Raw genomic sequence first — 27997 nt, forward strand, 5'->3', positions numbered from 1 at the left:
CTTATCACCTATCTCCTCCTCCTCTCTCTACCTTGCATAATCCTGACCCGGGGGCAAAGGTGCAGATATCTTGCCACATGTTTCTGAAGGAATTGCTGGCAATTGAGTAACCTTTCCTGGATTTAGCAAAGGATGAATCAACACACCATAGAGGAGGCTGCACCAAGGTGGCCTATAAATAGTTTCCCCTGGCTGCCCCACTCAGTACTCATCTTCCCCCTTCCATACCTCCAAGGTTCAGCAGCTGCTCTGAAGTGATGGCCCTGGGACTCCTGTGTCTGGGACTCAACCTGCTGGGGGACTTGCAGACACAAGCCCAGGAGGACATCACCCTGACCCTGAACATGGGACCAAATCTGAATGAGGCTCCCCTACAGTAGGCAGGCTTCCAGGAAGACCAGGTAAGGACTCTGGAAGGGGCACTGTAGGGAGGGGATTGGGGACAGGGATGGTGGGGGTAGAGGGAAGAAGAGGCCAAGGGACTCAGGGGCAGTGTTGAGTAGGAGGAGCAGGACTCAGGGAGACCATAGCTGGTACATGCCATCTTCAGTCTCTCTCTAGACAGGAAAACTCAGACTCCACAAGGCCCATCAGCCACTTGCCTAGGGTCAATTCATTGTGACAGTTCAGGGCTAAATGGTCATCAAGAGTCCATCCTGGCACTGGATGGTCCCAGCTCCTGCCTGATTCTCATTGTAGGCCCATCCTGGGCCCTGCTGCCCAGAGGTCCCAGCAGGAACAGCATGAGAGGGGTGACTCTGGGGCCATTCCAGGGCTCTGCCTGTCATCACTGTCTTCCAGTTCCAGGGGAAGTGGTACATGGTAGGTTGGCAGAGAATACAAGTCAGAATGGAAAAGCCAAAGACAGTTACAAAAAGTACAGCATCATCTATGAGCTCAAAGATGACCACAGCTACAACGTTGCCACCACACTGCTCAGGAAAAGCACCTATTGCCTGGGGATCTGAGAGGCAGAGCAATGTCATAGCCAAGGAGTGACCAAGACTGAGGAATGCTGTCATTCCTCTCTCCTCTCTTCTTACTCACTACCGACAGCACAAACACACACAGGCAGTAGAAACATGACAAAGGAAGGCATCCAAGAGCTAGAGGAGCATACTGGACCCAACCTGGGATCCCACCCAAGCCCTCCATCTAGGGATTGTAGGGAAGTGACCTTAAAGGATCCAGCCTCCCTGTGATCCTAACATGCTCAGTTTAGGAGGCTAAGACAGGAGGACCACAAATTTGAAGCCAGCATGGGTAACTTGGTGAGACCCTGTCTCAAAATTAAAAACCTAAAAAGTGCTGGGGATGCAGCTAAGGGCAAAGGTCCTGGGATCAATCCCCACTACAACCACTACCACCAGAAAAAAGGAGGCACGGGGATCTCAGCAGAGGTTGGAGTACTCTGAGTCAGAGAGCCTCACCCTAGGAAGCTGCAAAGCAGCCAGGCATCAGCATGGCCACCTGAGTAGAGGCTGATGAACAGCCTGGAGGGGAGTGCTCCCAGGCCAGTCTCAGGGGCATCTCACCCTGAGTCAGTGTTGGCCTGGGGCTCCCGCAAGGGCTAGGATCAGGGCTCAGATTCCAGAGGGGAGGTGGGGGGACAATCATGAAGATGAGGCTGGAAAGTCCTACGCAGGAGATGTCAGAGGTGGGGCAGATGAGGACTCAAAGAAGGGAAAGCCAGGACTCATCCTCCTTCAGTGTGTTCTGGCTCTGGCCCCTGGATGGATTGGAGTTGGAGCTTTTGAAGATCAAGGGGCACAAGGAAGGCAGAATTGGGAGCCTTGGCACTGGAGTGCAGGAGTTGGGCACATATAGAGAGGTCAATTGTGGCCCAAGGGCTAGAGAAGAGATTGGCTTGGAATCTACGGGACGCTCAGAGGAAATTGCAGAAGAGATGGAAAAGGGGAGCAGCAAGATAAGAGCAGGGCTCAGTGCCTGGGGTCTGTGTGTGGGACAGGCTGCTCTGGGGAGGCAGCAGAGGGGACAGTGAATGCTGAGGGGAGGGTCAAGCAGCGCCACAGCAGACCAGGAAGAGGCTCAGAGAGGAAGGCCAAGGCCATGAAGCAGGCCAGGTTGGGTCTCCACCATAGTGGCTTCAGATTGGGGCCTCAGAATCCTGCTGCAGCATTGGCACACTTCATGCAGCCCAGGCCTTTGTCTACTCTTTCCTCAAACCTTATCCCTCTCTCCCTCCCATAGTGGCAAGGTCTGGGATCACTGCATCAGAACTGTTGTTCCAAATGACCAGCCCGGCCAGTTCACCCTGGGCAACATGCCACATGAGTCCTGAGTGAGGAGGGCCCTGGAGCTGGGATTTGGGGGGTAGAGTCCTCCCAGAAGGGCAGACCTCTCTACTTTTCCACACACATGCAGTTCTGTGAGAAGAAGGTCCTGTTGACCAGTCTTGGAGGATGGGGACAGTCCCTTCAACCAGGCCAGGGCAAAGATGATGCTCACCATCCACACTACAGGGTACATCGGAGTTCAGAGCTACACCATGAAAGTGGCAGCCACCAACTACAATGAATTTGCTTTGATGTTCTTCCAGAAGGTGTTCAAGTACAGAATGTACTTCAAGGCCACTATTTTCTTTTTCCATTAAGTTTATTGGTACATTTTAGGTATACAATGCAGTTACATTCATCATTGGGAACTTGTACCTTTATATGATTTAACTTGATTCTTATTTTTCCCCCTTCCCCTGCCCTCCCTTCACACCCTCCACCCCTCCCTATTTAAAAAGACTTTGTTTCCATATTTTTCCTTTTCTCATATTTTTATTCCTTTCCCTTCCCCTACCTCTCCTACTTCCACTACTCCTTTAGACCTTTTCTTCCTATTTCACATTATCAATTATACATTTTGATCCTTATTTATACTTTCAGTTTCTCACACCAGAGGAAGTATTTGGTATTTACATATGTGTGTCCTATTTATTTTACTTAAGAGTATGGCCTCAATGTACATCCACTTAGCTATAAATGTCTCTAGTTTCTCATTCTTTATGGCTGAGTAGTACTCCATTTTATTAAAAAACTACATCTTCTTTATCCAGTCTCCAGTTGATGGGCAATTAGGCTGTTTCCAAGATTTAACTATTACAAACTGTGCCACTATAAACATGGGTATGCATATATCACTGTGGTATGATTCTTTTAATTTTTTTGAGAAGATACTCAGCAGAGGAATAGCTGGGTGAAATGGGACCTCTAATCCTAGCTTTTTGAGGTGTCTCCACATTGATTTCCACAGTGATTGCACCAGTCTGCACTCCCACCAACAATGGAGAAGGGTTTCTTTCTCCCCACAACCCCACCAGCATTTGTTATTGGTTGATTTCTTGATAGCAGCCATTCTTTCTGGGGTGAGATGGAATCTCAGTGTTGTTTTCATCTGCATCTCTCGAATGACCAGTAATGTTGAACATTTTTTTCATATGTTTATTTGCTGGGTTTACTTCTTTGTCTGAGAAATGTCTGTTCACTTCAGATGCCCACTTTTGAATTGGATCTTTATATTTGGGGAGTCTGATTTTTTAAGTTCTTTATATATTCTAGATAGTAGTCCTTTGTCTGAGGAACAGCTGATAAAATTTTTCCCACATTGTAGGTTGTCTCTTAGCTCTGTTGGTGGTTTCTCTTGCAGGGCAGAAGCTTTTTAATAAGATGAGATCCCAGTTGTTGATTCTTTGCACTAGTTCCTGTGCTACTGAGGTTTTGTTCATAAAGTCTTTTCCTGTGCCAATGTCTTCAAGAGTTCTACCTAACTTATCTTCCAGCAAGTTTAGTGTTTCGTTTTAATATTTAGATCTTTAATCCACTTCAATTTTAGTTTAGTGCATGGTAAAAGATAGGGGTCTAGTTTTAATCTTTGGCAGGTTGAAATCCAGTTTTTCCAACACCATTTATTAAAGAGGCTATCTTTCTTTCCTCCAGTGAGGATGGTTGGCTTCTTTGTCAAAGATGAGGTAGCTGAGTATGTCTGGAGTTGTTTCTGCATCTTCTAATGTATTCTACTGATCCTTGGGTCTGTTTCTTTGCCAGTGCCATGATGTTTTTATCACAGTGGCTTTGTAGTATAGTTTCATGTTGGGGATTATGATACCCCCTGTCATGTCCCTGTTACCTAAAATTGCTTTTGCTATTCTAGGTCTCTTCTTGTTCCAGATGAAGTTTTGGATTGTTTTCTCTAGTTCTGTCAAATATACTGTTGGGATTTCAATCGGAATTGCATTGAATCTATATAGCAGTTTTGGAAGTATGGCCATTTTCACTATATTGGTTCTTCCTATCCAGGAACAAGGGATATCTTTCCATTTTCTTTCTTTCTTTTTGGTCAGAAATTTGGCTTCTTTATTGATATTAAGTGATTTGGCTTTAAAAACACAACAAACAGTTCCAATTAAGTTCAGTTACACAGATTAAATTTTTCTTCTAGCTCTCCATTGTTCATGGAGAGTCAGGTTCCACGGTAGATGGCACACACACAGCCTTGAGAGTTGCTCCCTCAGAAAATATTAATGTAAGCAAAGCAAGAAAGAGATTTGTTTTTTCACTACATAAAAAATCACCTGAACTTGACTTATCAGTGTAGTGATTTAAAAAAAATTATGACAAAAAGTACTATCCTGTTTGTTAGGTGCCTAATCATATTAAAAAAGTTGAGAAACAAGGCCAGGGATTTAGCTCAGCGGTTCCACCACCTGCCTTGCAAGTGCAAGGACCCAAGTTTGATCCCCTGTAACAACAACAACAACAAAAAAGTTGAGAAACAACTCAAAATGAGATGATGGCTCTACAGCTCTTGCTATAAAATAGTTGCCAGTCTGACATGAATGTTTAGAAAGAATGACAGGAATTAAAAGCGTCTCTCTGAGTTCAAGAGAACTTTCCAAAAGGAGGTGGAGGGCCAAGAAATCCACCTGCCTGCTTGGTGGCAGCTCTTGAAGGGGCAGGCCAAGAATCTTCTGGATGTTTTGTAGAATTGATATAATACAGAGAATATAGAGGAAGATGAAGGAACAGTCTGGTGTCATCTCCCAGCAGGTTTTGATGAGACAGGCCTTGCATCTAAGAAAGAGGGGTGAAAGGGAGCTTTGCCACCACTCTGCCATCAAATATGGAATTGAACATTCCCATGAGGCCAATGAAACAAAAGCCAACTGCAAACATGGATTTCATCTGAACCACTGAAAGATCTGTTTATTCAGTTTCTCTTCTTGCCTATTTTCTTTTTTTGTTGCTGACCAGCTGACTCTGTTATTGTTTCCTTCTTCTTTTCCAGTTTTTTACTCTGCTTTTCCACTTCTGTCTTCAGTCTCTTGTACTTGTCTGTTCTGTAAACTAGGACCTAGGTAATGCCCTCCTCCAGGAGAGGTATGCACATGGAGATCAAAACGATGAGGAGAGTGTCTGCAAACATGGTGCTCATCTTGCATCTCCGTCCCTGCACTCCCACCCACCTGGGGGGAAGTGCTCAAGAGCCAGGAAAAGATAAGAGTAAATGACTTCCTCCTGGATCCTTGTCTTTCCATTTTCTTATATCCCCTTTGATCTCTTTTTTCAAAGTGCTGTAGTTTTCAATGTAGTTTCAATGTAGTTTCCTTCGTTAGATTGATTCCTAGATATTTCCTTTTTTTTGGATGCTATTATGAGAGTGATTGTTTCCCTAGTATCTCTCTCAGTGAGTTTGTTATTTGTCTACAAGAAGGCTATTTATTTTTGAGTGTTGACCTTGTAACCTGATACTCTACCAAATCTGTCAATTAAGTCTAGAAGTCTTTTGGCGGAGTTTTTTGTGTCTTCTATGTAGAGTATCATGTGGTCAGCAAATAATGACAGTTTAACTTTTTCGTTTTCTATCTTTATTTCTTTTATTTCTTTCTCTTATCTAATTGCTGTGGCTAGTGTTTCCAGAACTATATTGAACAGGAGTGGTGATAGTGGATATCCTTGTCTTGTTCCTCATTTTAGCGTGAAGGTTTTCAGTTTTGACCATTTAGTATCATGTTGGCTGTTGGTTTTTCATAGATATCCTGTATCAGGTTGAGATAAAGACCATCTATTCCAATTTTCTGAAAGGTTTTTTTTTTTTTATCATTATTGGCTGTTGGTTTTTGTTGAGTGCTTTTTCTGCATCTATTGAGATGAACATACGGTTTTTGTCTTTGGCTCTATTAATATAGTGTATTATATTTATTGATTTGCATATGTTGAACCACCCTTGCATCCCTGGGATGAATTCCACTTGGTCAGGGTGTATGATCTTCTTGATGATCTTCTGTATTCTGTTTGCCACTATCTCATTGAGGATTTTTGAATCTATGTTCATTAGGCAGATTGGCCTGTAGTTTTCTTTTTTGGTTGGGTCTTTCTCTGCTTTTGGAATCAAAGTAACACTTGCTTCCAGGAATGAATTTGGAAGTATTGTTGCCCTTTCAATTTCATTGAAGAATTTAAAGAGTAGTGGCAATAGTTCTCTAAATGTCTTGTATAATTCAGCAGTGAAGCCATCAGGACCTGGGCTTTTCTTTGTTGGTAAAATTTTAATTATGTTTTCAATTTCACTGATTGTAATTGGGGTGTTTAAATTTTTTTTTCTTTTTGGTATTGGGGATCAAACTCAGGACCTTGTGCTTGCGAGATAGGCTGTGGCAACACTGAGCTATATCCCTAGCATGTTTAGAATTTTTATATCTTCTTCATTCAATTTTGGAAATTCATATGTATCTAGCAATCTGTCCATTTCTTCTGTGTTTTCCATTTTATTAGAGTACAGGTTCTTGAAGTAGTCATTGATGATCTTCTGGATTTCTGCTGGATCTGTTGTGACTTCACCTTTTTCATTCATAATTGCATGGATTTGAGCCTTTTGTTTCCTTTTTTATAAGGTTGGGTAAGGGTTTATTGATTTTATTCATTTCTTTGAAAAACCAACTCTTCGATTCATTTTTTTGTATCATTCTCTTAGTCTCCATTGCATTGATTTTTGCTCTGATCTTTATAATGTCCTCCCTTGTACGAGCTTTGGGTTTGTCTTGCTCTTCTTTTTCTAGGAGCTTGAGCTCAGCATTACTTTGTTTATTTGAGCTCACTCTGTTTTCCTAGTACGGGCATTCAATGCTATGAATTTCCCTCATAGAACTGCTTTCATTGTGTCCCCTAGGTTCCTGTATATTGTATTGGCATTATAATTTAATTGTAGAAACTGTCTGATTTCTTCTTTAATATTCTCTGTAACCCATTGGTTGTGCAGGAGAGTGTTATTCAATTTCCATGTGTTTGTGGAGTTCTTGTGGTTTCTTATGCTATTAATCTTCAATTTAATTGTATTATAGTCTGATAATATACAGGGGCAAACTTCATTTCCTTTGCATTTACTTAGACATGTTCTATGAGCTAGCATGTGGTCTATTTTGGAGAATGACCCATGTGCAGCTGAAAAGAATGTATATTCTGATTTGGTGGGGTGGAACACTCTGTAGACATCTATTAAGTCCATTTGTTCAAAGGCTTGGTTCAGTTCTAGTATTTTGTTGTTGATTTTTTTGTCTAGGTGATATGTCTATTTGTGACAGTGGGGTATGGAGAGCCCACACTACCATTGTATTAGTGCTTATGTGGTCTTTCATGTCCATCGATATTTGTTTTGTATAGTTGGGGGCATTAGTATGTGATGCATGTATATATATATATATATATATATATATATATATATATATATATATAATTAATGTTTTTCTTTGGGTATCTGGGATCGAACTCAGGTCCTTGTGCTTGCACAGCAGGAGGCGAAAACACTGAGCTAAATCCCCAGCTAATGCATATATATTTATGATTGTCATCTCTTCCTCTTGGATTGTTCCCTTTACAAGGATGTAGTGACCTTCTTTGTCTCTCTTAATTAGTTTTGGTTTGAAATCTGCTTTGTCTGCAAATAAGATAGCTACCCCTGCTATTTTCCACATTCCTGTTGCATGGAGAACTGTTTTTTATCCTTTTACTTTCAGGCTATGAATTTCTTTTTGAGTTAGGTGTGTTTCTTGTATACAGCATATTGTTGGATTTTGCTTCTTAATCCATTCTTCCAGTCTATTTCTTTTGATTGGTGAATTGAGGCCATTAACATTGATGGTTATAACTGATATGTATTGACTTATCATTATCGTGTTATTTTCCTGTTGTTGGCTCTTTTTAAAAATTTTTTTTTCCCCTTCTCCCTTAAATTTCTTGCCTTGCCTGATAGATTTGCTCTGTTGGGCCTTGTTGGAGTTGTGACCTTCATTGTGTTTTTATAGGATATTGTTTAGAATTGTTTGGAGTGCTGGTTTAGTATTCATGAAGTTTCTCAGGTGTTCTGTGCCATGGAAGTATCTTATTTCCCCATCAATTTTGAAAGGCAGTTTTGCAGGTTACATCAATCTAGGTTGGTGGTTGTTTTATTTTTAGGGCTTGAAATACCTCACTCCAGGCTCTCCTTGACTAGAGGGTTTGTGTTGAAAAGTCTATTGTGATTCTTATGGGGTTTTCTTTGTATGTGCTTTTTTTCTCTAACTACTTGTAGTGTTTTTTTTCTGTTGGGTTTCCAGGGTCTTGACTATTATATGTCTAGGTGTAGATTTTTTTTTGATCATGGCTAGTTGGAGTCCTATATACCTCACTTATCTGTATATCAAATTCTTTTACTCTATCTGGGAAGTTTTCTGTCAGTAATTCTGTGAACAGTTTTTTATGTCATTTGTACTTTCTCCTGCTTTTTCATGGACTCCCATCAATCTTATGTTATTCTTCTTTGTGCCATCTAGCAGCTGCTGGATAGATTTCTCATGGTCCCTTACTATTTTTTTCCATTAAGTTTACTGGTACATTTTAGGTATATAATAAAGTTACATTCATCATTGGGAACTTGTACCTTTACATGATGTATCCTGGTTCTTATTTTTCCCCATTCCCCTGCCCTCTCATCACCCCCTCCACCCTTCCCTATTTACAAAGACTTTGCTTCCATGTTTTTACTTTTTTCATGTTTTTTCTTTTCCCTTCTTTCCTTTCTCCTACTCCTCCCACTTCCCCTACTCCTTTAGACCTTTTCTTCCTATTTCACAATATCAATTATACATTTTGATCCTTATGTACACTTTTAGTTTTTCATACCAGAGAAACTATTTGGTATTTGCACATGTGTGTCCTATTTATTTCACTTAAGAATATGGCCTCAATTTGCATCCACTTATCTATAAATGTCTCTAGTTTCTCATTCTTTATGGCTGAGTAGTACTCCATTTTATTAAAAAACCACATCTTCTTTATCCAATCTCCAGTTGATGGGCAATTGGGCTGTTTCCAAGCTTTGGCTATTACAAACTGTGTCACTATAAACACAGGTGTGGCTATATCACTGTGGTATGATTCTTTTAATTCTTTTGATCCCTTACTATTTTTAAGAGATTTCTCTTTTCATGGTCACTAACCACAATCCTGTCTTCTATATCTGATATTCTGTATTCACATTGGCATATTTTGCTGTGAATACTTTCAATAGAATTTTTAATCTCCTGGATATCTGTTTGAATCTGTTTCATGGATTCCATTTCTTTCTTATGCCAGGCATTCGTGGCTTCCATCTTTGTCCTGATCGCATCTATTTTTTTCTATGCTAGAATCTTTAATCATGTCTTTCATTTTGCTCTCCATCTCTGTAGTTATCTGGGAAATTATTTCTGTTTTGAATTTTTCTAGAGCCTTGTTCATCTGTTTTATTACTTTCTGCACTATCAGTTCAGTGTGTCCAGGTGGTTATCAGATTTTCCCACCTTGTTTCTCCCAGAATTTGCCTTTGGTGAGCTGGCAGTCTAGGTTTGCTTCTTGCCTAGGTGTCTTCTCATTTCTATTTTTGTTGTTGGTGCTGTTTTTGGTTTAATTCCTGGGTTGATACTTCAATATTTCTTATTGTAAATATCTTTGTTGCTTGTATTTAGAACCTTTATTGAATGATTGTTGCTCAGAGGTGTCTTTCAGATATAGCTGGTCTGTAGGTTTTGAGTCTCTAATGACTCTTAGGCAATCTCATTTTCAGTATACCAGGAAGGACAACTGATTAGTTCAATCACAATACCTTAGCCCAGGTGATACAATCAGCAACAATATCATCAAGCACATCTTAGAGAATGACAATTTGTGGTAGCTATTAATCTATCACCTTTAACAGTGTGAATTAAGCAAAAATTGAGGACCGGCCCCCCAAAATATATATTTTTCTTTTCCCTTCTTTCCTTTCCCCCACCCCTCCCATTTGCTGTTATACAATATCAATTATACATTTTTAAAATTATAATAACAAGATCTAGAAGACATTACCACAGATTTTACAGAATTTAAAAGGGTATAGAAAGCATATCACAAAAATCTTTTTTGAAATAAATTTGACAACTTCTAAGAAGTACCTTGGAAGACAAATTAATGAAACTAACTCTGGAGGAAATATAAAATTTGAATAACATCTATTAAGGAAAATATATTCCTAGCTTGAAAACCTACCTATATGACAACAGGCTCATATATATTTTATTATTTTTTATTTTGTATGTCCTTTTATTGGTACATTTTAGGTGTACAATATAATGGCATTCATCATTGGAGATATGCACCTTTACACATTCTCTTGGTTCTTATTTTTTTCCCCCTTCCCTTGCCCTCCCTTCAACCCCTCCACCAAAATATATTTGTAGTGAAGAAACTCTTCAATATAGTAACTTTACCCTTTGGGATTAGGACTTAGAAGGAGTTGGGGAGGGAGGAATTGATAGGTAGAAGGAGAGGGAAAGGTTAGAAATGAGGCCAGAAGACATAGGAAGATCAGGCAACCTCTGGGAAAGTGTTTAGCACAATAGGAAAAGTCAGAAGAAAAGAACAAAGACAAGAACAGAACAAAGTAACAGCAATAGGGAATCTAGAAACTGTATTCACTTTCCTATAGAACTAATGACAATCAAGAGAAGGAAAAAGAGAAGGAAGAAAAAGAAAGAAAAAAGAATTCTGAATTTGGACAAGAATAGGAACAAAAAGGAAACAAGATGAAGCAAGGTCGAAGACAGGGGGGTGGGAGACAGAGGAGAGAGAGAGAAGAAAAAAGGGAAGGGAAAAAACAAATTTGAAAAAAATTAAAAATAAGAGAAAAAATAACTGAAAAAATAAAAATAGAGGGCCTCCTTCAGGGTATGTCTCTGCTGTCACAGTAGACAATGTGGGCAGCAGTGTGCAGATCTAAGTCATTTAGTCTCAGCAAGCTAGCAGCAGACCCCTGAGATTCAGGCAGATTTCTGGCTGCAAGGCCCAGGTTGAGCTCCCTGACCTCCTGCTGGATTGAACTCTGCAAGGTTCTACTCCAGTTTCCAGCTGCCTTTCCTCTGAAGATAGTCCAGGTTCCGATGGGAGGTGCTGATCCCTCCAACTTACCAACTATGATGGTCTGGTGTGCCTTTATTGCAGAGATTTTCTTCACTTTTCCAGTGGGCTTCAATTTTCATTGAGGAGCCTCAGAGAGGCCCTCTCTCTGTTGTTCACTTCTGCTCTATCTTCTGGAGATCAGGACAATCGCCTTTATGACTCCCTGTGCCCCTGCAGTGTGTATCCAGGTAGTGGTGCAGCCTGGAGTCTAGAGGGAGGAGGCCTGGAGGGGCGGTACTACTGGCGGCCCATGGCTCAGCTCCTCAGAGGCCAGTGCTTCAAGACCACTCTTTATTGTGGGTCCTCACTCCATCCCCTATACCCCAAGACCTCAAAGTTGTCCATTTTGAGCCCCCTCAGGGAGGAGGTCTTTCCATACACCCTCCATGGGAAAGGGGTCTGAGGCCTTGTTCACCGGTTCAATAGTATTCATGGAGTGAGCTGGCAATGGCAGTGCACACCTGTCATCTGGTACTTGGGAGGCTGAGGTAGGAGGATTGTGTGTTTAAGATCAGCCTGAACTACATAGCAACTCCTCATCTTATAAAAACTTTCTTTCAAAATTATAAAGTGTTTTTCTGTTAGTCACTCACCAATCATCTTGGCTACTGGGAGAACCAAGGAGCTGAGCCCTGAACTGAAGGAGCACTTTATTAAACTTGCCAAGTCTCTGAGCCTCACTGATGACAACATCATATTCCCTGTCCCCACTGGTAATGACCATCTGGGGAGAGGGGAGGGGGATGGGATTCTCTAGGCTTGATGCTGCCCCCTCAGGGAAGAGAGGCTCAGTCCTCTGTTCAGTCACTAAATGGGTGGTAGTGATCACTCTGGGGCCTGTGGTTCCCCAGGGTCCCTTGGCACTAAGTGGTCCCTCTGATAGTTTAGCCAAGGCTGGGCCAGAGGACAATTTCAGGCCCAGGTCAGAATTTCCCCAATATCACTGCCATAGGCCTACTCCTCTCCATAACTTGGTTCTTGGTTTCCTGGGCTAGCTCCTCTCTGTGCCTTGGGTCTTCAGCCCTGGGCCACCTCCTTTCCACGCATTGTGTCTTGCTACCCTGCCCACCTCCCCCTTCCCCATGGAGCTTGGTCATACTGACAAGGGAGTTGTCCTTCCTTTCATGTGGACTCTTCTAGGCAGTAATCTCCAGCCAGGCCACCCAGAGCCAGTGGCTGAGGGGCTGCAGGATTCAGTAGGTAAACAGGCCAGCCCCTCTGGGGATCCTATTCCCAGGCTCTGAATTCAGGAAAGCCCAAGATCTTCTGCAGCTGGGCCAGGCGGGGCCTGAGGCAGCCAGGGACAGGACAGGAGTGGTGGCAGCCAGAGGTCACAGATGCGTGCACACACACACACACACACACACACACACACGCACTCCCACACCTGCCTGCTCTGATGGTCTTTCTCCGCACAGAGGAGTGCATTGATAGTTGAATGGGCAGTGAGTATGGCTGGGCAGGGGGCTGATGGGAGGCCAGGGCAGGGTGAGGCTGCCTTTGTTTCTCCCATTCCTCCAACCTGAACCACAGCCATCTTTACTCTTCATTCCCTTCTCAGGTGCCTCCTGTTTCTCCACCCTATGTTCTTCCTGTCACTTCTGCCAAAGGAGGCATCTGGCTGTCCCACCAGCCATAATAGTGCCTATGAGAGAGCTGGAAGATCCTTCTTATAGTGCAGTGCTGCCCACACATCATCCCCCAAATCACCCCACTGATGGAGCTCTCCTTTCTGCTAAATAAACACATGTCCCCCGATCTCTAAGTCTGTGCTCCTTGTCCCCTGACCCTTGAGGAGGGCTCACACCACCATCACTCCCAGGGCCTGCTGTCCCCAGAACCCATCGTGGAAGGAGAGGGCTTGAGACCAGATGGGAAATAAGAAGCTGATCTCAAAAAAAGCACAGTGACTGACCAGTTCTTACCTATAGCCCCTACCCAGGAAAAACATCCAGGACAGTCAAAGGATGGAAAACAATGTTCCATATGACAGGAACCCAGAAAAAAGCAGGGTTAGCTGTTCTATTTGAAGACAATATGAGCTTCAAGCCAAGATTGATCAAAAGAGACAAAGAAGGTCACTACATACTTGTTAAAGGAATTCTTCAAGAAGAGGAAATCACATTTATAAATATATATACACCAAATATAGGTGAGCCAAATTATATAAAACAAATATTAACAGATATAAAAAATTAAATAAGCACCACCACAATTGTAATGGGAAACATTAATACCCCACTGTCACAAATAGGTCAACTAGATAAAAAAATCAACAAAGAAATATCAGAACTGAATCAAATTTGTGAACAAACGGACTTAGTAGATGTCTACAGAATGCTTCACCACAAAACATCAGAACACACAGATTCTTCTGAGCTACACATGGGATGTTCTCCAAAACAGACCACATTCTAGCCCATAGAGCATACTTAGGTAAATAGAAGGGAATTGAAATTATACCACAGATATTATCTGACCATAGTGAAATGAAATTGGAAATCAACAGCAAAACAAACAAACAAAAAAACTCCATAAACACATGGAAATAAAATAACACCCTCCTGAATAACCAATGGATTACAGATGAAATTAAAGGAGAAATTACAGTTTCTACAATTAAATGATAATACCAACACAACATACTGAAACTTATGGGGATGCAATAAAATCAGTCTTAGGAGGGAAGTTTGTAGCAGTGAATTCTCACATTAGAAAAATAGAATGAGTTCAAATAAATAACCTTAAATAAATGTTGAACCTCAAACTCCTAGAAAAAGAAGAACAAGTCATGCTCAAAGCTTGTAGGAGGGAGGAGATTATAAGGCAGAGACCAGAAAGTAATGCAATTGAGACTAAGAAAACAATACAAAGAATCAATGAATCAAAGAGACAGTTCTTTGAAAGATTTAATAAAATCAATAAACCCTTAGCCAATCTTATCAAAACAGGAAAGAAAAAACTCAAATTCATACAAGTAGCAATGAAAAGGGTGAAATCACAATGGATCCTGTGGAAATCCAGAAGATCATCAATACCTGCTTCAAGAACATATACTCTAATAAGATGGAAAACACAGAAGAAATAGATTCCTAGATACATATGAGTTGCCAAAGCTGAATCAAGAAGATATTAAAATTCAGAATAACCCAATATCAGCCATTGAAATAGAAAATGTAACTTACCCAGAAAGAAAAGTCTAGGTCTTGGTGGTTCCACTGCTGAATTCTACAAGAAATTTAGAGAAGATCTAATGCGAGTTCTCCTCTAACTCTTTTTTTAAAAAATTAAATTCTTTTATTGGTACATTTTAGGTATGCAACACAATTACATTTCTCATTGGGAATTGTACCTTTACATAATGCATCTTGGTTCTTATTTTTTCCTCATTCCTAGCCTTCCACCCTTCCCTATTTACGAAGACTTTATTTCCGTTTTTTCCATTTCTCATCATTTTTCATTTCCCTTCTTTCCTTTCCCCTACCCCTCCCACTACCCCTACCCCTTTGGACCTTTTCTTCCTATTTTACATTATCGTTTATTCATTCTAATCATTGGTACATTTTAGGTATACAATATAATGACTTTCATCATTGGAAATTTGCACCTTTACATAGTCTCTCTGGTTCTTATTTTTCACCCTTGCCCAGCCCTCCCTTCAACCCCTCCAGTCCTCCCTATTTACAAAGATTTTGTTCCTATTTTCCCATTTTCTCATATTAATCCCATTCCCTTCTATCCTTTCCCCTAGCCCTCCCACTTCCTTCCCCTTTGCCCCTTTTCTTCCTATTTCACATTACCTATTATACATTTAGTCCTTATTTACACTTTCAGTTTCTCACACCAGAGAAACTATTTGGTATTTACACATGTGTCCTATTTATTTCACTTAAGAGTATCGTCTCAATGTGCATCCACTTAGCTATAAATGTCTCTAATTTCTCATTTTTTATGGCTGAGTAGTACTCTATTTTATAAAAAAAACACATTTTCTTTATCCATTCCCCAGTTGATGGGCATTTGGGCTGTTTCCAAGTTTTAGCTATTACAAACTGTGCTGCTGTGAACATAGGTGCACATATATCACTGTGGTATGATTCTTTCAATTCTTTGGGGAAGATCCCCAGCAGGGGAATAGCAGGGTCAAATGGGGCTTCCAGTCCTAGTTATTTGAGGTATCTCCATACTGATTTCCACAGTGCTTGCACCAGTCTACACTCCCACCAGCAGTGGAGCAGGGTTCCTCTTTCCCCACAGCCCCGCCAGCATTGGTTATCGGTTGATTTCATGATAGCAGCCATTCTTTCTGGAGTGAAGTGGAATCTCAGTGTTGTTTTCATTTGCATCTCTCGAATGACCAGTGATGTTGAACATTTTTTCATGTATTTATTTGCTATTTCTACTTCTTTGTCTGAGAAATGTCTGTTCATTTCAGATGCCCATTTTTGGATTGGGTCTTTAAATTTGGGAGGTCTGATCTTTTGAAGTTCTTTATAGATTTGAGATAGTAGACCTTTGTCTGAGGAAGAGCAGGTGAAGATTTTTTCCCACATTGTGGGTTGTCTCTTCACACTGCTGGTGGTTTCTCTTGCTGTGCAGAAGCCTTTTAATAAGAAGAGATCCCATTTGTTGATTGTTTGTGCTAGTTCACGGGCAACTGAGCTTTTGTTCATAAAATCTTTTCCTACACCGATGTCTTCAAGGGTTCTACCTAACCTCTGTTCCAACTGGTTCAGAGTTTCTATTTTAATATTTAGATCTTTAATCTATTTTGATTTTAGTTTAGTGCATGGTGAGAGATACAGGTCTAGTTTTAATCTTTGGCAAGTTGAAGCCCAATTTTTCCAGCACCATTTATTAAAGAGGCTATCTTTCCTCCAGTGAGGGTGTTTGGCTCCTTTATCGAAGATGAGATGGCCGAGTGTGCCTGGCGTTGTTTCTGCATCTTCTAATCTGTTCCACTGGTCCTCAGGTCTGTTTCTTTGCCAGTACCATGCTTTTTTTTTTTTATCACAGTGGCTTTGTAGTATAGTTGCAGGTTGGGTATTGTGATACCCCCTGCCATGTCTCTGTTACCTAGAATTGCTTTTGCTCTTCTGGGTCTCTTCTTGTTCCAAATGAATTTTTGGATTGTTTTCTCGAGGTCTATGAAGTATGCTGCTGGGATCTCAATTGGAATTGCATTAAATCTATATAGCAGTTTTGGAAGTATGGCCATTTTCACTATATTAATCCTTCCTACCCAGGAGCAGGGGATGTCTGTCCATTTTCTGACATCATCTTCAATCTCTCTTTTCAGAGTGCTATAGTTTTTAGAGAAGAGGTCTTTGATTTCTTTTGTTAGGTTGATTCCTAGGTATTTCAGTTTTTTGGATGCTACTGTGAAAGGAATTATTTGCCCTATTTCTCTCTCAGTGAGTCTGTCATTGGTGTAGAGGAAAGCTATTGATTTTTGTGTGTTGACCTTGTAACTAGCTACTTGACTGAATTTGGTTATTAAGTCTAGAAGACTTTTGGTGGAGTTCTTGGGGTCTTCTATATAGAGTATCATGTCATCTGCAAATAATGACAATTTGACTTCTTCATTTCCTATCTTTACTCCTTTTATTTCTTTCTCTTGTCTAATTGCCGTGCCTAATGTTTCCAGAACTATATTGAACAAGAGTGGTGATAGTGGACATCCTTGTCTTGTTCCTGATTTTAGTGTGAAGGATTTCAGTTTTTGACCATTTAGTATGATATTGGCTGTTGGTTTTTCATAGATGGCTTCTATCAGTTCTCCTCAAACTCTTTAATGAAATAGAAAGAGAAGCAATACTCCAAAATCATTCCTGGAAGCAATTATTACCCTGATACCAAAATCAGAGCAGGACCTAACCAAAAAAGAGATAACATGGGTGAACATATATCGCTATGGTATGATTTTTAAAATTCTTTTGGGAAGATACCCAGCAGGGGGATAGCTCGGTCAAATGGGACCTCTAGTCCTAGTTCTTTGAGTTATCTCCATACTGAATTCCACAGTGGTTGCACCAGTCTGCACTCCCACCAACAATGGAGAAGGGTTCCTCTTTCCCCACACCCCTGCCAGCATTTGTTATTGGTTGATTTCTTGACAGCAGCCATTCTTTCTGGGGTGAGGTGAAATCTCAGTGTTGTTTTCATCTGCATCTCTTGAATGACCAGTGAATATCAGGCCATTCTAATGAAAATTCAGATGTCTCTCATCAGTTTTGCGCTGTTCTAAACTCAGCCACCCTCCTCCCAACCCTCCCAACTAGCCAACAGAACATGAGTATGAGCAAACTATCACCCAAAATTATGCCAGTCACCCTAATATGACAGAGCACTGATTGACAGGGATGTTTAACACATGGTTCACTGATGGCAACAGTTTCATAAAAGATAGCATCAGGAGGGCAGGTTTTGCCATAGCAAGCCCTACCCAGGTCATTGAAGTAAGAAGACTCTCCCTTGGGACTTCTGACCAGTGGAAAGAACTTACTGTATTCATCTGCTGTCACATGTATTACTCACTCTTTTGGAAGTGGAATAAGCATCTCCTTGAGTCCCATGGTTTTTTTTTGAGGTCCAATTGAGATAAAGCAAGGGAAATGTGGGAAAGAGTGGGTGTCATCTCAAGATAGGTGTCATCCCAAATGACCTGTCCCACTTCTCCCAACCTGTCCTCCAGCAGGGGTTAGGGCACAACACTCATCCTAAGCCACAATCTCTCACCTGTCAAGAGGGTGGCAGTTCTTGTCCACATTGTCCCACAACAGCATGGTTGCAACAATGCCCACACCTCTTCCCTACACAGCTTTTCTCACTGACAGAGCCACAGAGCAAATCCCCTGAAGAATGTCAAGGATTACCAAACTACATCGCAATTCCTTCAACATAGGAGCTTGCCCTCCCTCTAGTGTTCAACTTAATCCTAAAATGTTTCAACACTGGCTATGAATTTTATTCCTTGACACAGAATAAATAGGCAGCTTGGCTTTGGTTGATGAATTAAAGCTAAAAACTAAAAGAAAACAATATAAAACACAATACGAACAAATCTATTTGTCAAATCTGCTTTTTTTTTTGTACTGGGTATCGAACTCAGGACCTTGCACTTGCAAGGCAGGCGGCAGAACCACTGAGCTAAATCCCCAGCCCCAAATCTGCTTTTATTACTTCCTAGTCAAGGCTGTAACAGTTATAATTTTGTTTCTAGTAGTCTCATTGAACTGAAATGTATAGAACCTTGATTTTTAAACACACATTAAAAAATTATATATAAAATACTGAATTTACCTACTTTTTTCACACCCCGAAGGAAAGGGGTTGGACAGAGTGGAAACTGCTGCCCAAAATTTAGTACAGCAGTGCAACACTTTAGCAAACATTATTCCCTAAAGGTAGGAGAGGCTGTCACACCATCTCATCAGACTCTGGCCCAAAGACTTCATACGAAGTGTCCAGCATGACCAGCTGCTTTTCCATGGCAGCAAAGTAAAGGCTGAGACAGCTCTGCATCCTAGTGCTGAATGCTTCTTTCCGGTTGTCATCTTTCTTTGTGGTTAATGCAGCCACAAAATCTTCATAGGGTGGAGCTGCCCCCTTGACTATTGAAAAAATTCTGGGAAGTACCTATAAGTGTATGGCCATAATGTTTTATCATGCACATTATCCAGGGATATCTGGGTATTCTTTTCCCAATTTTTCACTCTGTCAAAATCCCCTTTAGAAACTTGAGACCTCTCTTCAGCCACAAAAGGGCTTCAGTAGTTGAGTTCCTAACCTGAGCTATATCTGATTCCGCCTACAGCACTGTTATTGTAGAATGTAGGAGACTCTTCTTTGTCGTTTGTATACTTCTCATTTACTTTCTTGATATTTATAACAAGTTCTATTTTTTTTGGTACCAGGGATCAAACTCAGTACCTTGTGCTTGTGAGGCAGGCTCCGGAACCACCGAGCTAAACCCCGGCCCTAACAAGTTCTATTTTTAAGGAGTGTGTTCTTTAAAAAATTTTTTTTGGTACATGCTGCAGTACATGATTATATTCATTGTGAGGAATTGATACATTATATGTCCTCTCAGTACTGTTTATACCCCTCCCCTTCCACCTCAACTTTTTACCAGAATCAGATCCTTTTATTTACCTTATAAGTCCTTATAACGTTAATTAACAGGTACAGATTAACAACCAGATCAATAGGGCAATGATATATAAAAGATACGACAATTATATTAAATCATCATACACTTTTAGATGCATTGTCCATGCTGGATTACAATAACTTTCTCTCTCCTTCTCTCTCGATCTGTCTTTTATTTCAAACTTTACTTACTTACTGAGTTTCTCATATAAGAGAAACCATGTGATATATAAGCTTGTGTGTCAGATTTACTTCACTTACCATTATGCCTTCAGGTGCATACATTTACCTACAAATGTCTCAAGTTTATCATTCTTTATGGCAGATTAATACTCCCTTGTCTATACATACCACGTTTTCTTTATCCATTCATCTGTTGATGGTCATATTGGCTGCTTTCAAGATTTAGCTATTAAGAAAAAGATTTAGCTATTAAGAATTGTGCTTCTATAAATGTGAGTATGCATATATCATTGTGGTATAATGTTTTAACTCTTCTTGGAAGATACTTAGAAGTGGACTAACTGGGTCAAATGGAATTTCTATTTTTAAATTTTTGAGGAATCTCCATACTGATTTCCATAGTGGTTATACCAATTTACACTCCCACCAATAATGAAGAATGTCTTTTCCTTGAAACCTTACCAGCATTTGTTATTGGTTGATTTCTTCATGACAGCCATTCTTCCTAGAGTGAGATGGAATCTCAGTGTTACTTTAATTTGCATTACTCAAATGATCAGTGAGGTCGAACATTTTTTTATATATTTACTGACCATTTGGACTTCTTCTGAGAAGTGTCTATTCATTTCAGATGCCCATTTTTAATTGGGTCTTTAAATTTGGCATGTCTAATTTTTTGAATTCTTTTTATATTCTAGATATTAATCCTTTGTGAATAATAGCTGGCAAAATTTTTTCCCATTCCATAGGTTATCTATTTACTCTGTTGGTGGTTTCTTTTGCTGTGCAGAGGCTTTTTAACTTGATGTAATCCCATTTATTGATTCTTTGTATTGTTACTTGTGTAACCAGAGTTCCATTCAGAAAGCTTTTGCCTACACCTATGTTTCCAAGTGTTTTACTTATTTTGTCTTCTAGCACATTAAGCTTTCTGTTACAATGTTTCGATCTTTGATCTATTTTTATCTTAGTTCAGTTCATGGTGAGAGATATGGGCATAGGTTGAATTACTGGCATGTGGATAGCCAGTTTTCCCAGCATCATCTGTTAAGGAGGCTATCTTTTCTGCAGTGAAAGGATTTGGTGATTTTTTTGAAAGATAAGGTAGCTGAGAGTGGATGGAGTTGTTTCTGAATACTCTATTCTGTTCCACTGATGCACATTTCTGGGTTTTCCCCCCATGCTGTTTTTATCCCTGTAGCTTTGTAGTATAACTTGAAGTCAAGGATTGTGATGCTCCTTGCCTCGCTCTTGTTCTTTATTTTGTTTTTTGTTTTTTGAGACAGGGTCTTGCTGTGTAGCCCAGGCTGGCCTCGAAATTGCAGCAATACTCCTGCCTCAGTCTCCCAAGTGCTGGAATTACAATCATGCACCACCACCCCTGGCTCTATGTTTTGCTTTTGCCCCCCCCGTACTAGAAAATGAACCTATGCCCTTCACATTGAACTGTCCAACTTTTTTTAAAGAAACCGTTTTATTAAATTTAAAATAAAAATTAAGGCACAGAAGATATACATTTTTCACACAAAAAATCCTTTGTTGAAAGAAAGTGCTCCCAGTTTAAAGGATAATTTACCATTTTAAATCAAAAAGTCTTCTCAAATCCCTACATTTTTAAAATCCTCTACATTGTCTTCCAATATAAACATTTTCCTACTTCCAAAGGACTACTTAATGTAGCACTGAGTTCCAATGTTATAACGTACACTTCTTTCAAATTCCGCTTGTGTCATGAAACGTTTACAAATTTAAACACATGCTAAATTTTTCCTTCTAAGGATAAGGCCTGGTGTATTGCAATGGTTATTTAGTGCTATTGATCATTCAGACAGATGAACCAGAACCAGATACTTAATCTAGCATAACCAGCGAGACAGATTTGAGATACTTTGAAAAGGCTAAGATCTACATTGTACGTATATTTTTAATTCCTTCTATCTTGACACTATAGGAGTCAAAAATATGTACTGTAATAGAGAAGAAGTTTTCACTCTACAAAATATGAAAGATAAAAAATTATTTTCTTTATGGGAAAACCAAGGGAACATCTTATCAACTCTGAGGCTTAAAATATTTACCCATTTTTCTAATTTTTGAAATAAATTGATTATTCTTTAAAGAAGATATTTAAGTATTAATCTAATTCAAATAAAAAAGTAATTTTTAAGTTCATTTCACAGAGCATGCAAATCTAACATGAACGGCACAGCAAGAAGTCTTAAGTATTTTTTCCAGAAACATATGAACCTAGCCTTTCTCCTATTCCATCAGGGAGAGCGAGTGCTCGTTTATTTTTTCATTTTGAGACAGAGTCTTGCTAAGTTACCCAGGCTTCGGTGTAACTTGCAATCCTCCTGCCTCAGCTTCCCAGAGTGCAGGGATTAGAGACATGTGCACCTATGGTGGCGGATGATACTTTTCAACCACATAGAGAGTAGTGGAGGTGTAGACACTAGGGCTGGGAGAAGAGAGGGGGGCTGGGAGGGGGCCAGGCTCTGGTGGCCACAGGTTAGCTCAGGTTCACTTCTTGCCTTCTCATCACCCAGCAGAGTTGGGGTGGGGGTGCACTGAGGGCTCTATGGTGTGGGGACTGAGGCCACACCCTGCTCAAAAGCACAGGAACTCCTTTAAAGACTCAGCCCATAGGGCCCACCACCAAAAGCCCAGGCTAGGTCCAAGAAGCAGGTGGGTAGAACCATTGCAGGCCCTCTTAGTCCCATAAAAAGCCAGCAAATCCTCAGTCCAGCCCCAGGTTTTGCATGCTGGAAGTGGCTGCACTCATGAGTGAGCCATCTCAGGGGGACTCTGCACAGGACCTGGGACACATCACTGCTACCCCAGGATGCTGGCTGGGCCCCCAGTGTGGAAAAAGCCCACCCCTCCGACAATTCTATAGTTAGTCAGATCAGGGACATTTCTGAAACTCTAGCGTGAGCCGCTGAGCTCCACAGCCCAAGGATGTGTCCAGAGGCCAAGGGCTGATCTGAATGACATTTCAAGGACAAGGCCAAATCTTCGTAAACAACGACCCAAAGCACCTGGAGTACATAACAGCAGAGTGCAGCTCACTTTGCCCTGGGTGGCTGCCTGCCTCACTTGGTCCCTCAGTCTAGGTAGTAGTATGAGTTCAATTGCAGCCTCAGGATTTAGCTCTGTTAAGCAGCCACATGCATGGCTCATGCGCCTGGCTCCAAGCCTCTACCTGCTGGGCTCACAGGAGTGGCAAAGTCCCTGAGGCTGCAACTGAGCTCATACCACAACCTTTCTCTCCTGAGTGCTCCTGCAAACTGGTTGGAAATGTATGAGGGAAGAGGCACTCAAGGCATGTCTGGGCTCAAGGATGTATCCTGGGGCTTCTGTGAGGGCCAGGAGCTGGGCTCAGAGCAGGCATTCTGATCTTCTCTGTCCACAATGCCCGTTGTCAGCTACTCCAGACTGCCATGACCTTTACAAGAACAAGGAAGCAGCACAGGGCCTATTCAAGTAGCAGATCACTCTGCATTATTTCTCCTTCTAGTCATCTCCTTTTCCTTGTCCTCGTCCTCCTCGTCCTCCTCCTCCTCCTTCTCCTCCTCCATCATCATCACTATTATTTCCCTTTCCCTACCTCTTCCCCTATCCTTCTCCTTCTCCTCCTACTATCACTTTGGATTCTTCAAGCAGGTTCTCAATCTGTCATTGAGGACTGGATTGAACTCCCTGTGTAGTCCAGGCTGGACTCAAATGTGCAGCAATCTGCCTGGCTCAGACTCCTAAGTGCTGAGACCACAGGCTTGCACCACCAGGTCTGGCCCATTCTTTGTTCTTTGGGTTATGGCAAGGGGACCTCAGCACAGAGTCTCACTCTGTGTACACAGGGGCAGAGATGACAGCTTCTCCAGACTGAAGCTTCTGACCCAAGGGATGGACAGAGGAAGGGAAGAGGCACAGCAAGCGCTCACAATGAACGCTGTCCCTGTCACCCTGGAGCTCTGGGTGTGTCCCTCTTGTCATCTGTCTCCTTCTCCTGTCTCTACCTTGCATAATCCTGACTGGGCAGGGGGAGTGCTGATATCTTGCCACGTGTTTCTGAAGGAATTGCTGGCAATTGACTCACACTTCCTGGATTTAGCAAAGAACGGATCAGCCCACCATAGAGGGGGCTGCAACCAGGTGTCGTATATATAGTTCCTCCTGGTTGGCCACCTCAGCATTCATCTTCCTCCTTCTACACCTTCCAGAATCAGTAGCTTCTCTCAGGCCATGGCCTTGGGTCTCCTGTGTCTGGGCCTCATCCTGCTGGGGGGCCTGCAGACAAAGGCCTTTTTTCCAGACATGATCAAGATCCCACCTTTGAACAAGGTTCCCTTCCAGCCAGACTTCCAGGATGACCAGGTGAGATCTTGGGAAGAGCAGCTGCAGGATGAGTCCGTGACACAGGAACAGTGGGAGGACAGGGGAGGAGAGGCTAAAGGACTCAGAGGCAGTGTTTGGTGGGAGGAGCAGGACTCAGGGAGACAAGGGCCAGTGCATACCAGGTGGGGACATCTTCTGTCTGTCTCCTCGGCCAGGAAAACTGAGGCTCTGGAAGGTGCACATTCCACTTGCCCAGGGCCAAGCCATCATGAAAATTCAGGGCTATCTAGATACCCAGAGTCTATCCTAACCCTGGATGCCCCAAGTTCATGTCCAATTCTCACTGCAGGCCATCCCTGCATCCAGCTGCCCAGAGGGCTTCCCAGAGGTACAAACAGGGACAGCACAGAAGGGGTGCTTCTGGGGACATCTCTGGGTTCTGCCTGTCACCAGCCCCTTGCAGTTCCAGGGGAAGTGGTACTCCTTGGGAGTGGCAGACAACACAATTCAGAATGGAAACGGAAGTCAGTTAACAATGTACAGTGTCAACTACGAGCTGCAAGACGACCACAGCTTCAATGTGAACACCTCAATGCTCAGGTGAGCCACTACCTCCTGAGGGTCTGAAAGGCAGTCTGATGTCATAGTTAAGGGGTGACCTGAGTTATGGGACAATGTCATTCATCTCACCACTCTGCACCCAATCTTTCTCTGTCTTTCCCATCAACATGCATGGGTGCTCCAGCACAAACACATACAGTCAGTAGAAACAAGACAGAGAGTAGGGTGTCCCAGAGCAGGAGGAGGGACACTGGATCTCTGTGGCTTTCCAATCAAGTCCTCCATCTAGGGTGTGGAGGGAAGTGACTCTAAAGGAGCCAACCTCCCTGTAAACCTAGCATTCTCAGCTCCAGAAACAGACCAGAAGACCACAAATTTGAAGCAACCATGGACAATTAGGGGAGACTTGTCTCAAAAAAAATCTTTTAAAAAATTGCTGGTGATATAGCTAGGGGCAATGGCCCTGGGTTCAATCTCCATTATAAACACCACATCATCAAAACAGGAGATACAAGGGTCACACCAGGGGCTGGTGGACTCTGGGTTACAGAGCCTCACATTAGGAGGCAACAGAGTTGCCAACCAATCATCACTGTGGTCACCAAATGGGAGCTGATGATGAGCTGGGAGGGGAACATTCACAAGCTCCTAGCTGGGGCAACCTGCCCAAGGCATGGCCTCATCTTCAGCTCTTGCAAGGGCCAGAATCTGGGTGCAGATGCCGCAAGGGAGTTTGGAAAAAAAAATACAAAGTTGTGGCTAGGCACTTCTGGTTGGGTGATGGCAGAGGGGGGCAGATGAGGACTAGGAGGGGAAACCCAGTATCTTTTAGTTTCAGTGAATTCTGGCTCTGGCCACTGGGCGGATTGTAGTTAGAGCACGTGAAAATTGAGGGTCACAGCAAGGGAGGACTGAAGGCTTGGCTATGGGTTGCAGGGGTGGGGTACACTCATGAAAATCAGGTTGTGGCTCCAGCGCTAGGGCACTGCTTGTAGTGGAGCATAGTGAAGCTCAAAATAAATTGTCAGGTGATGCAAAAGAGAAGCAGCAAGGCAAAACTAGGAAAGGTTTGCCTTCCCCCAGGGGAAGGCAGCAGAGGAGACTGTGAGGCCCAGAGGGAGGCCCAAGTAGCCTCTGCAACACACCATTCAGAGGCTCAGTGGGAAAATCCTGGATATGGGCTGGGCCATGCAAGTTCCCTGCCATGGTGGGGGACAAGCTGACATGGGATGGGCTGAACTAGGGCCTCAGAATCCTGCTGCAGTCTTGGCCCCATTTCCACAAGCTCATGGGGACTAAGCCTGTGACAACTCCCTTCTCAGCCTCCACCATTTCTTGTTCACACAGGGACGAGGTCTGTGAACACTCTGTGGAAACTCTTTTCCCTGGCTTCCAACCCGGCCAGTTCACTTTGGGCAACTTGACAAGTGAGTCCTGAGTAAGGGGACCCTGGGATTGGGATTCAGCTTGCAGAGTCCTTCCAGAAGGCCACAGGCCACCCTGCTTCTCCACACAGATGCTGTCCTGTGAGGAGCCACCTGTGTTGACTTATTTAGTAGGATGGGGACAGTCCCTTCATCCTAGCCAGGACAGGAATGACCTTCATCATCCACAATGCAGGTTACCGTGGAGTCATGAGCTACATCGTGAGAGTGGCAGCCACCAACTACAGTCATTTTGCCATGGTTTATGTGGAGAAGATTGTCAGATTCAAGTGGTACTACAAGATGACCCTCTACGGTGAGTCCTCACTCCATCCTCTCAGGGACCTGGTTCCTGGCAATACATAAGGGAGGGGAGCCTTGTACCTCAAGACTCCAAAGTCTTCCCCACTTTGAGACCCCCTAAATGAAGAGGTCTTTTTCACAGACCCTACATTGAAAAGGGTTCTGAGGCCTCATTCACTCATTCAAAAGTATTTATGGGGTGAGCCAGTAGTGGCAGTGCATGCCTCTCAACAGCTCTCGGAGGCTGAGGCAGAATTATGAATTTAAGGCCAGTCTGAAGTATATAGCAAGACCCTGTCCCCTAAAACTTTAAAAAAATTAGAAAGTATCTTTCTCTTGGTCACTCACCAACCATCTGGACCACAGGGAGAACCAAGAAGCTGAGGCACAAATTGAAGGAGCGCTTCATCAAATTTACCACTTCTTTGGACTTCACTAAGGACAACATTGCCTTCTCTGTCCCAATTGGTAATGATCAGATGGGGGAAGGAGGAGGGGACATGAGATTCTCCAGGCCTGATGCTGCCCAATCAACAACAGGGGACAGGAAAGAGTCAATCTCCCAGTCCAGTCACCGGAGGGGTGGTAATGACCAATCAAGGGTCTGTAGTTCCCCAGGGATTCTGGCCCCAAGTGGCTCCCTGAGAGTTTAGCCAAAGACAGGTCAGATGACAATTTCAAGCCCAGGTCCATTTTTCACCAGTCTTACTGCCCTGGGCCATCACCTCTCCATACCTTGGTTCTTCTGCATGAGCCACCTCCTGCCCCTACATTGTGTCTTGCTTTCCTGGCCACCTCCCCTTTCCCGTGGGTCTTCTTAATTCCTAACAAGGAAGATGTTCTTACTTTTTAGGGGGCCTGGCCTGGGCAGAGATTTCAGCAAGGCCATCTGGGACACAGGCTGTGGGGCTACAGGACTGGCATGTAAACAGGCCAGAGACCTTAGTACCAAGGCTCTGTGAGTCTCAGCTTTTTTGGGAAATCCCATCTCCAGGCCTTGAATCAGGGAAGCTCCAAATCAGATCATCTGCAGCTCAGCCAGGCTGAGCCTGAGGCAGCCAGAAGCAGTCAGAAGTAGTTCATGGGTCATGGCAGCCAGAGATGAAACACACACACACACACACACACACACACACACGCATGTGCACGTGCTCGTGTGTGCATGCACCTGCTTGCTCTTATGTTCTCTCTCCCCACAGGGGAGTGCATTGATGGCTGAGTAGACAGTGAGTATGGCTGGCCAGGGAGTTGATGGGAGGCCAGGGCAGGGTGGGCTACTTGTCTTGGGGTTTCCTTTGTTCCTCTCCTAGCCCAACCCTGAAGACCAGTCATCTTTACCTTGATCCGCCCTCTTAGGGGCCTCCTGTGTCTCCTCCTCCTGTTCTTACTGTCACCAGTGCCTAAATTTGGCTGCCACATCAGCAACAATGCCGTGGAGAGAGTTAGAAGATGCTTCTTACAGTGCAACGCTGCCCACTCATCACCCCAAAAGCCACCTCCCTGATGGAGCCCTGCTTTCTGGGCTAAATAAACATATGCAACCAAGTTGTCTCTCAGTCTGGGCTCCTTGACTCTGGCCCATGA

General features: G+C 42.7%; 1 protein-coding gene and 1 pseudogene across 8 annotated transcripts; one reads left to right on the forward strand and one right to left on the reverse strand.

The window, feature by feature from the left end:
• Nucleotides 1-147: 147 nt before the first annotated feature.
• Nucleotides 148-27958, forward strand: LOC101706847 (neutrophil gelatinase-associated lipocalin-like). Of its 8 annotated transcripts, none has more exons than XM_004849255.4 (8): nt 148-401; nt 24011-24164; nt 24589-24725; nt 26034-26113; nt 26307-26426; nt 26780-26881; nt 27613-27639; nt 27724-27958. In XM_004849255.4, exons 1-7 carry the CDS (start codon nt 361-363, stop codon nt 27630-27632), a joined length of 654 nt encoding a protein of 217 aa, XP_004849312.1. In that variant the 5' UTR covers nt 148-360; the 3' UTR covers nt 27633-27639; nt 27724-27958. The 8 variants fall into 8 exon arrangements, with proteins under 8 accessions (XP_004849312.1, XP_004849311.1, XP_004849313.1 ...); XM_004849254.4 differs by having other exon boundaries at nt 27770-27958; XM_004849256.4 differs by having other exon boundaries at nt 27811-27958.
• On the reverse strand, nt 4890-5442 carry LOC101706128 (calcium load-activated calcium channel pseudogene; annotated as a pseudogene).
• Nucleotides 27959-27997: the final 39 nt, after the last annotated feature.

The sequence above is a fragment of the Heterocephalus glaber genome, unplaced genomic scaffold (genome assembly GCF_053883595.1).
Source record: "Heterocephalus glaber isolate CG9 unplaced genomic scaffold, H.glaber_assembly_v1.0 deba00001479, whole genome shotgun sequence".
NCBI lineage: Eukaryota > Metazoa > Chordata > Mammalia > Rodentia > Bathyergidae > Heterocephalus > Heterocephalus glaber.

Coding starts and splice junctions, on each gene's coding strand:
- LOC101706847 (XM_004849255.4), top strand. CDS start 361: ATGAGGCTCCCCTACAGTAGGCAGGCTTCCAGGAAGACCAG. Junction 24,165..24,588: donor CAGACTTCCAGGATGACCAG/GTGAGATCTTGG, acceptor AGCCCCTTGCAG/TTCCAGGGGAAGTGGTACTC. Junction 26,882..27,612: donor TGCCTTCTCTGTCCCAATTG/GTAATGATCAGA, acceptor CTCTCCCCACAG/GGGAGTGCATTGATGGCTGA.